General features: G+C 38.2%; 2 protein-coding genes across 9 annotated transcripts in view; both read left to right on the forward strand.

The window, feature by feature from the left end:
* Positions 1-10,799, forward strand: part of RABGAP1 (RAB GTPase activating protein 1) — a 134,514-nt gene that overhangs the window by 67,956 nt on the left and 55,759 nt on the right. The gene's annotated exons all lie outside the window — the stretch shown is intronic.
* GPR21 (G protein-coupled receptor 21) overlaps positions 10,109-10,799 on the forward strand; it is a 1,162-nt gene continuing 471 nt past the window's right edge. The window contains 2 exon segments of the mRNA XM_025051152.1: positions 10,109-10,796; position 10,799. The exon segment at position 10,799 is cut by the window's right edge and continues 471 nt beyond it. Coding sequence (XP_024906920.1) covers positions 10,109-10,796; position 10,799 — 689 coding nt within the window.

Raw genomic sequence — 10,799 nt, forward strand, 5'->3', positions numbered from 1 at the left:
CAGCCCAAGCAGACCTAAGACAGCAGGATTTGTACATATTATATGTATATACACATACATGCATACATATTATATATATGGGGTGGGGGAGGAAATATTTCCGTATGTTTCTTACTAATTTTTAGAAGTTATTTATTCCGGACTTGGATTCTTGGCCAGGTATATGCTTTGTGTTCTGAAATTTCACATATATTACCTTGGAAGGTTTTTTTGCTTAGTTTCTTCAAAGACTAAATTTAAAGGAGAAAAGAGTGACTTGATTTATAGAGTGAAAGACAAAAACAATAACTTGCAAACAAAACTGAAGAATGCCTTTATTATCATCTGACTTTGTCAAGCTCTTCTAGTGAAGAGTATATGTAGGAATCTTTCCATGTGGCTTTTGTAATCCAGGAACAAGTGACATTTCAGTGATGCAAAATACATAGGTATGTACGTTTTTAAGGTGGTTATTATTTGTTATAAGCAATGGAGTTTGGAGGCACTCTTCCTCCCTGTTTTTTTTTTTTTTTTAAGTGAAAAAATTTTAAATTTACTCTCAAGGGAAAAAAATATAACAATAACTATCCTTTTTTGAGCACATAGTGTGTCAGATGCTGTATTAAGCACTTTATATTCGTTATCTCATTAATCTTAAGACAATCCTTGTGAGGTGGTGATTACTATTTCTGTTTTAGAAATGAAGCAACGAATTCAATGAAGCTTAGTAATTTGCTTATAGTCACTCAGCTAGTAAATAAATGATAGAGGCAAGATTTGAACTAAGGACTGACTCCAAAAGCTAGTTCTTTTCCATTGCCCTTCCTATTTGTCTGTCCTTGAACGTAAATAAAAATTTCTTTATACAGATATGTACTTATACAGAATTTCATGTAAACACGTGATTATATACTTATTTGTTTGTTTTTAAGTGTAGTCTTTTATTCGACCATTCTTCTTGTGGTAGACATTTACTTTGTTTCCAGTTTTTAGCCGCTAAATGGTGTTTTACTGAATCCTCACATGTGTTCTGAATCTTACTTTTATGGAATAGAGTCTCAGAAGTGTGATTGCTGGATCAAAGGATAATACATTTTTTAAACTAGTTATTCGCTTTTCATATTTAATTGTCTACCGTCCTGTTTGCTTCTCTGAAAAGCTGTAACAGTTCACAGTTCCACCAGCAATGTAAGACAAAAGTATGTTTTGACTCATATTCCAAACAGTATTAGTTACCACTGTATCTAATTTTTGCTATCAGTGGGTATAAGTGATGCCCGCATATCTTTTTTAGCTTGTAATTCCCAGACTACCAGTAAATTTGACCAATTTTTTCTTCCATGAATTACCTCTTCATATTTGTACATTTTTCTATTAAGGTTTTTTAAGATGTCAGTTTCTAAGCATTCTTTATATATTATGTATATTAATCCTTTGTATCTTTATTATACATATCTTTCTAAAATTTTGATTTTTTTGTTGACTTTATTTATGGTTTCATGCCATACGAAACGTTTTCGGTTTTTATGTAGAAAACTGTGCCTTAGTTAAGATCTTTTCTACTTCTAGATTTTGTAAATGTAATTTCCAAAATTTTCTTGCAAGATTTTTTTTGTATGTGTTATATTTTTACATCTTTAATCCATCTGGAATTAATTTTTGCACATGGCAAATGATAGTTGTCCAATTTTACTTTTTCCCAGATGGATAACCTAGTCATGCTCCTTCTGTTTTCCTGTTGAATAGAACTATCATCTTGTTATAGCTTAAATTCTTGTATATACTGGGAATGATTTCTAGATTGTTCTGTTTATTGATCTGTTTGTGTGTTTCTATATTAGTACTGGTTAAAGTGGCTTTGAGTTATGTTCTAATATCTGGTAAAGCATGTCTTTTTCACTGTTTTTTATTTTTAAAACCTATTCCTGCATATTTAATCTTCCACATAAACTTGAAAATCTTCTCCAGGCTTACCACCACAGCCACCCTGTAAAGTTATAGGATTCTAATTTGAATCACATTTAATTTACATATTAATTTAGGGTTTAAGTTATATTGTTATAATATGGTATATTTTCCCTTTTGTTCAGATCTTATTTTAAGTCCATTAAAAACTTCAAAGTTGCCTTTGTGTATGTCTTATGCCTCTCTCCTGTTAAATTTATTTCTAAGAATTATCTTAGAGTGTTCTTGCTATAGCAAATAGAATATTTTTTTCAATTTCTATTTCTAGGTGCTAATTGCTACAATACAGAATAGACATTGATTTTTAAAAATTCTGTATCTACCTCTTGATTTTTAAAAATTCTGTATCTAGCATCTTTTGATTTTCGGGTATACATTATCAGCAGCAGCAAAAACAGTTTTACTTCTCTTTTAACTGTTTATGCAGGCTACTAAATTTTTTTGGTTTATTTTCATATTTGATAGAAGCATTAAGACAGTGTAAAATGATGATGGTCATAACCAACATCCTTATCAAGTTCCCAGTTCGAATTAAAATAGTTTTTGTTTTTCAGTCTTTTGGAAAGCATGCTTTTCATTGTTTTTTTTTTTTTTGTAAGTAATTTTTATTTTAAGTAATATTCTTTTATCTCTGGCTTCGAGATTTGTTAAGAATATCTACTGAATTTTATCAAAAGCTTTTTCAGCACTTAATGAATATGATTTTCTTTAATTTGTTGATAGAGTAAATACATAATCTATCAACATATGATAGACTTCTTGATTTCAAACTGCCTTTGGCTTCATGGAATAAATTTCTACAGACCAAATAGTCCTAGATTCTTTGTTTTCTGTTCTTTCTGGTGTTTGACTAAGGGCTCCTCACCTCTGGTCTCTACAGAGAACACATCAGACAGACCCAGGGGAAAGAAACTCTAGTGAATAATCCACAGAGACTCCCATGGCTTCTAAGACCCCAGTTCTAAGACCTGTAGCTGTTTGGGCCTGTGAATCAAATAAATTGGAGTCGAGAATGGAGGAGAAAATGAGGCACTTCAAAGGTCTCCAGTTTCTAGAATTATCCTCTAGCCTTTTTTCTTTTTTCTTTTGATTATTTTTTACCTTTTATGTCAGTGACTTTTTTGTTCATTTATTTATTTTGCTTAGTAGAAAATATGTCAGAACTGCTTTCTTAACTGATCCTTTTAATAATGAGAGAATAATGAAATAACAACATATTCTGATGTTTCTCTGCTTCCATTCAGTCAGCCTTGTGTTTCTGAAACCTGTTTGCATTGTTCTCTGTAGTATTTTTAGTGATAAACTTTAGTGGTAAGACTCTTTTGCCATGTATTTTAAGCTTTTATACAGAACCTAAACTAGACCATGTAACCAATATTTAAATTTCTGATTAAGTGAAGCCCTAGAGGGAAACCCAACCACGTTTTACCAGTCTGAAAAAATAATTTAAATATCTAATTATAACTTCATTATTACACAGATTATTTTGTTTTTAATTAAAGATACCTCTCTGGTAGATTTGGTAATAGTCAAGGATTCAATAATATTTAATTGTGAGAGCTTGCCTGTGGGATCAGTTTAGCCAAAAGAGCCCTGGCGTTGGAGTTAGGAAGCCTGAGTACTAATTTTCTCTCTGCCACGAGTTAATGTGACCTCAGGTGAGGTTCTGTACCCGTTGCCTTTATGGCTTCTTCTCTGAAATGAGGTTCTTTTAAGCTTTAACATTCTGGAAAATTAGATAGCGTGTTTGACTTCTGTCCCCCAAAATAGCCCATGATTCTGCTGTTCACAACTGAATACTCTGTCGGTCTGATTCTGTAAGAAAATAGGTTGTGAGTGGAGTTTTAGTTAGAACTATATTGTCTGCTTCCATATAGCAGTTGTTACAGTAGGTCTTCTGTAGACTGAATGTGTGCCCTGCCCCAAATTTATATGTGGCAATCCTAACCCCCAGTATAATGGAGTTTGGACATGGGGCCTTTGGGAGGTGATTAGGTCAAGAGAGCAGAGCCCTCATGAATGAGATTAGTGCCCTTATAAAAAAGACCCCAGAGAGCTTCCTTGCCCCTTCCACCATGCGAGGACACAATGAAAGACAGCTATGGGTCCCCGCCAGACAACGGAATCTGCCAACATCTTGATCTTGGACTTCTCAGCCTCCAGAACTGTGAGAAATAAATTTCTATTATTTATAAACGATTCAGTCTAGGGTACTTTTCTTATAGCAACTCAAATGGGCTAAGACAAGTTTCCTTCAAATTGTTGTTTGTGAAAATAATTTTCAGTCCCCATATCCTATCTCTGTAAACTCATGTCCCCACTGGTGACTTTCTGTAAGTCCTGTCTGTCCAGGGAGTTCTAAAGGTTTCCTGAATTATAAGGCTGGAAAATATTAGTTTTGATCATATTAAAATTGCTGATATTTGACAGTTTTTGATCTATAGTCGGCAATTTCAAGTGCATCAACCTAATAATTATAGATGAATTAAAGTTACTGGGTTTTACTTGAAAGATCTTTTCCATCTGAAAGCAGAAATGCTTGTTTTATTAGGCATTTGTTGTTTAGTCGATCAAAAATACCTTTGAAAGTCAGCTTTGTGCCAGCGCTGTGCTTGGTCTCATGGATATGCCATGACTAAAATATACCTGTGCCCTGGTTTGGGGGAGCCTATAGTCCAGCGAGGGAACCAATTACAATAAAGTTTCATGAGAGCTATGGAACAGAAAACACATATTGCTCTGTGGCAAACGACAAGAAGGACTTCTCATCAAAGGTTCAGAAATCATCCTGGGAGGGAGGGATTGTTCAAGTAGAATGGGGTGCTGTATAGCATGGGAGGTATTAAAAGTCAGAAAAGCATGTGCTCAAGGGTAAGAAAGAGCTTGGCAATTTTATAGTGTGTGAAAGGAGATAAGGCCAGGGAAGGTAGATAGAGGCCAGATCTTAGAAAACTAAAGTACAGCATATTTAAGATTTCAGGAAAAAGAAAGTCATTGAAGCATTTTAAGCAGGCAAATTATATATTCAGGTTTGGAAGGCGGTATAGTTTACAGTGTCCATTAAAGGTAGATTATCTTGATTCAAATCATAGTTCTGTGTTCAAGCTGTTGACATTGGGTGATTTAACGTTAGACTTTTTTTCCCTCTTCTGTAAAAAGGGATAAAGGTAACTTATTTGTAAAGTTGTCAGAATTAACTTAGATAATGCCCACTGTAAATGTGAATTACTACTTAGTTATTGTTATTATTTGTATTATCATTATTAGTTTAAGAAAGGTCATTCTGGTTACTTGAAGTTAGAATGGAGTTTATTAATTGCAGTGAAACCTGTTAGGAAATCAGGTGAGAGATGATTGTCACTTGGATTGGAGCAGTGGCAGAAGGGATAGAGAAAGAAATACTGTTTGAGAGACATATCAGAGGTAGACTCCTTGTCATTTGGTGATTGAATGTGGGATGAATGTGAGATGGAGAGGGAGGATCAGCTACACTAAATAATGTGTTAAATAAATCAACACAACAGTTAAAGCTCACTTTTACTTAATAATAAGTGACAGATAATGCCCAGAAGTGTATCTTACGAGTTTGAAGAACTGAGATTGACCCTTTCTCATGTGTATTAGTTAAGCCACCAGATAGATTGGGAAGAAGGGTAAATATAATTTGAACAGTCTTTCCCCTTTTTTGTTTCATGTTTCATTTATCTTTCTGCCTCATTACCTCTTTGGTCTGTTATCTTGTCATTTTAATTGTTAATATTAGGTTAAACTGTATATGTAAAAGTTGCCATTTGTGTAGATCAGAAAGTATTAACCAGAAATGAAATGGTTAAATATTGGCAATTTCATGTTTCATCCAATTACATTCTTTAACTGGAGCTCCGAGAGTCCATTTTGAGTTAAATTGAGTACCAGTGGCTATCTGAGGGGATGTTGCTATGATGGCCTAAGGACAAGTGGAACTGGACCCCATGAAGTAGATGACAGAACTTGCCATTATCCAGTCAGTGGGGCTTTGGGATGACATCTCGTGGCCAGGTTTTTTTGTTAGCTTTACCCAAAATGACATTGTATATATTATTTTTGGCTGTTTTTTAAAAAAATCTGCTTCAGTAATACATAGAAATAGTACATAGAAATTGGGAAATTCATAAAATGTAGAAAACCATAAAGAAGAAAATTTTAAAATTACTTGTAATTCTACCAACCAGTGAAAACTACAGTTGAATTTTAATATATTTCCTTCCACTCAGATATATACAGAAATAGTTACTGTCTTTTATAAAAAACAAGCAAAAAAAAGTTGATCTTGATACTGCATTATTTTAAAAAGGAAATGAATGTATATAGATTTTTGTGAGGGCAAAGATTTTTTGCCCCCCATGTCATTAATAATTTGTCTCTTCTGAAGAAAATGTTTTTCTTTAATCCAAAACAAAACAGTTTAACTCTTGGCTGATTTGATAAAATGTGGCTGTCAGGCTTTTTTTTTTTTTTAAAGTTTCCTATGTGAGTATTTTGATTACAGCTCCAAGAGTGGTTTTACTAAACTAGAAACAAAGTTGGGAGAACTGTTGTACTAATGATAGTACTGTAACAACTTGTACTTTTATTGCATTTTTATTACATTTTTAATTCTTTAACATTATCAGCCAATGTAATATGTTTTTATCAGCCTAACTGTACGTGAGAAACCTGAGATGTAGAGAGAATAAGTTACATGCCTGAATTCACAAGGAGTTGGAAAGGCCTGGACTCGTGACTTTGGTGAATGCTTTTTCCATTTACTGAAACAACTCTCAGAAATCATTCCTTTTTTTTTTCCCCCCAATTCAGTATTTATTAAGCACTCAAAAAATGGGAGCTCAAAAATAAAGTCTGTGGCAGAGGCATAGAATAGTGAGAGTAACCTGGTTTGGCTGGAGGGCGAGGTGTTTGGGGGGGTGTGGAATAGCGATATCAGGTTGGAAAGGCAACAGGGAGCCATTGACTCGTCTTGAACAGTGGAGTACCATAGCACAGCATGTGCTACTGGGTGTTCAACCAGGCAAAAATAAATAGATTAGAAAAATGAGTAAGACTGAAAGTCTAGACAGTATTTAACAATGGCCTAAAGTGAAGTGTTAAAAACGAAAAGAGGAAGCGACGTGAGGGCATCGTAGAAATGGATTCCCAGGGCGCGGTGACCGCCAACAGCACGTTGAGGGAGAGAGCGGTCAAGACGATTCCTAAGTTTCATTCCTGAGCGCCTGGGAAAACGCTGGGGAAAAAACAAGAGAGGCCTGTTTGATGGGAGAAATGTATTTAACTTTGGGTGCTGTGGTTGAAGTCTCTAGGGCATCCAGGTGGAAGATGCGTGACGAGCAGGCAAGCTATGGCTGGAAAGGGGAGTTCCGGGGTGAAGTTAGGACTGGAGACATAGGCAGAGAAGTCGTCTGTGCGGAGGGAGTAATTGATGCCACGTCGTCATCATTCCTTCTTTCCCGGTACCTTCACTGGCATAGCCTCGGTGTATTTGAGGAATGCGTGACAGCAAAGTGTCCAAATGACTGTTGTGTGCCTTAGAACGGGGCAGTCACAGTGAGAGAGGGCACTTAAGGATCTAGAGGCGCCCAGCCTCCAGCAGTGCAACACGCTTGGTAGGAAAACACAGGCAGTTTTAATTGTATGAAGAGAAAGCGAGTAAAGTTGTGTGTTCCCTGGGTGCTAAGTACTGCTAAGCCCTTTTTATATACTGTCTCCTTTATTTCTCAACAGCCGCGTGAAGTAGGGAGTTTGACCCTCGCCCTATAGGTGATGAAACTGGGGCTAACAGAGGCTAAGTAATTTTAGAGCAAGGATTTGAACCAGAGGGGTGTTCAGTGCCATGGGTCTTTTTACTGTGCCACACTTTGATGTGTTGGCCAGTAATCCTGTCAAATATCGCTGTCAAGCTTGTGCTCAGGAGGTTTTTGAGTTTCTTGCCTTTGTGTAATAAGCACAGTGCTTCAGCTCTTAAAATGCAGTTAATTGAATTTTGATTATGGGTGGCCATTTGCCTGCAATGAGAAAGGATGTATATGAAACAAATAAAAAAATGAACGTTGGATCACACAGCATATATTTCCACCCAGGAGGGTAGACCTGGAATGCTTACAAATACCAGCATTCCTTTTTCTTTTATTCTACTGGGTCTGTGGAATTTTATAAAAAATGTGTATTTTTATTATCTTTTCCTCCAGGTATCTGTGGAATTGAGAGTCCACAGACACCTGGAGGAAAAGATAATAAAAATACACATTTTCTAATTAGCTGAAAATTGTCTTCATTTATGACGTTACCAGGAGAGGCACAGTGCTGCTATCGCAGTTGGCACATTGTTTTACGGAGTCACCAACAAGATTGTGTGTTCTGAGATTCAAAGCCTAATTTGTACCATGAAACTTCCTGTAATTTTCAATCCTGGTAGAAATCGGTACCTTTACTTTTCCATCTTTTGATTCATATAGTTGTGTACTGCTTCTCAGCAAACTAGAAACAAGAAATGACATCTCAAAACTGCAGCATAGTGTCTAATACAGGAACGATGTAATTCCTCTTCTGTGTGTGTATTGTATCTGCAGTATTCAGAATGGGTGAGACGCTCTTTATATTTCTCCTGAAAAACTGATTTTTAAGTTGGCTTGTTATTTTGGTCATCGTTCTTAATATCGGCCGACATCCAGTGAATCATGAGAGAATATTAATGCTGAACAGTTAGCCTTCTAGCTAGAGCTTGTGCGGCTGGATTCTGATTCCTCAGTTACCAGGCAGTCAACACGCTTTCATTCTTTACCACTGCTCTTTGTTCCTTGGGAAAATGCTGCAAGAAAATAGGAATTTCCTCTCCCCATTACCCCTCTGGCTGGCAGTGTGTTTCGGTCTAATTCCTGGCTGGCACTCTGTCCTGGTTCTTTCCCCTTTTCCTTACTAGCAGTCTGAATTCTCTTCATCAGCTACAAAGGGGATTCCAGACAGACGAGGAAACAGCTTTCAAACCCTGCACTGCGGGCATGTGAAGTTATTCCCCCACCGTGCAGTCTGGAAGTCGGGGAGCGCCTCTCTGTGATGAATCCCAATGAGCTGCTAAGGATGCCGGAGTTGTGTGCATGCACTGGCATTTTCTTTCCCCTCAGGCGTTTTCTGTCCCCTCCCCCGCTTCTTCCTTTTCCCAAGCCCCCTCGTCTTTCTATTTCCCCTCCTACTCCTTTATCCCCTCCCTCTGTGTCTCAGTTCTGCAGTAAACGGGGCTGAGGCACATTCCTGAAAAAAAAATCTGTTAAGGATGGTTTGTGGCTTTTGTTTGGATTACAGCATGCAGAATCACAGGTAACGCTCTGAAATTGAGCTAGACAGATAAATTCCGTTGATATGTTTTCAAAGAGGCAAAATATTACATGGGAATCAATGAAAATAAGTTATTTTAGCTAATTTTATCAGTAGTGATTATGGTCAAATGTTTTCAGAAATGCTATAAGCAGACTCCTTTGCTCCCCCAAAAGGCTCCAGTGAAAGGAAAACGGGGGTAGCTTGATCTGACTGCAGCTGATTTTGTTTCATGTTGATCGTGAAAGCTTGCTGTTGCTGTGCCTCCTCTGTGGAGTAAGGACCAGTTTTGTGGGGCGCTGCTGAGGGTAGCCATGAACAGTCGTACTGGGTGGGGTAGGAAGGAGTGGGTGGGTTGATACCAGCCCGAGCTAGCCAGATTCTTTGATTTTTTTCATTGGGATGCAAAATATAAAATGCTCTCTCCTTTTCTTCTATCAGCTGTTCAGAGGAGAAAAAAAAAAAGCTCCTAATCTTCCTCCCTTCTCTTCTGCCCCTACCCCCTACCCTCATTGGCCTGAAGATATTGTACCCAGAATTTGCCTTGCCCCCCGGGCACTCTGTGTATGGTAAACCTGACTCTATGGCCACGTCGGGGACTAGCCATACAGCTGCTGCTGGCTCTCCCTGGTCCAGGATTTAAAGGGGGAGTGCACTGCAGGCAATGCACCAGAGCCGCAGCATCGCCAGCCTGGGGACTGAGGTCCTGGGGCGCTTTTACAGACACACAGAGCTGACTGCAATGACAGCGGCTGCTCCTTTGAACTGTTGGCAGCAGCCAAGCAGCAGCATGAAGTGAGAGGTCACTCCTGAGCTCAAGATGAACTCCACCTTGGATGGTAATGAGAGCGGCCGCCCTTTCTGCCTCTTGGCATTTGGCTATTTGGAAACTGTCGATTTTTGCCTTTTGGAAGTGGTGATTATTGTCTTCCTGACTGTGTTGATTATTTCTGGCAACATCATTGTGATTTTTGTATTTCACTGTGCACCTTTGCTGAACCACCACACCACAAGTTATTTCATCCAGACTATGGCTTATGCCGACCTCTTGGTTGGGGTCAGCTGCCTGGTCCCTTCCTTCTCACTCCTCCACTATCCCCTTCCAGTAGGGGAGGCCTTGACTTGCCAGGTGTTTGGTTTTGTTGTATCCGTTCTCAAGAGTGTCTCCATGACCTCTCTGGCCTGTATCAGCATCGATAGGTACATTGCCATCACTAAACCTTTAACCTATAACACCCTGGTTACACCCTGGAGACTGCGCCTGTGTATTTTCCTGATTTGGCTATATTCCACCCTGGTCTTCCTGCCTTCCTTTCTTCACTGGGGCAAACCTGGATATCACGGAGATGTGTTTCAGTGGTGTGCAGAGGCATGGCACACCGACGCCTACTTCACCCTGTTCATCGTGATGATGCTATATGCCCCAGCAGCCCTCATTGTGTGCTTCACCTATTTCAACATCTTCCGCATCTGCCAACAGCACACAAAGGAAATCAGCGACAGGCAAGCCC

The sequence above is a fragment of the Pteropus alecto genome, unplaced genomic scaffold, assembly GCF_000325575.1.
Source record: "Pteropus alecto unplaced genomic scaffold, ASM32557v1 scaffold67, whole genome shotgun sequence".
In the NCBI taxonomy this organism is placed as follows: domain Eukaryota; kingdom Metazoa; phylum Chordata; class Mammalia; order Chiroptera; family Pteropodidae; genus Pteropus; species Pteropus alecto.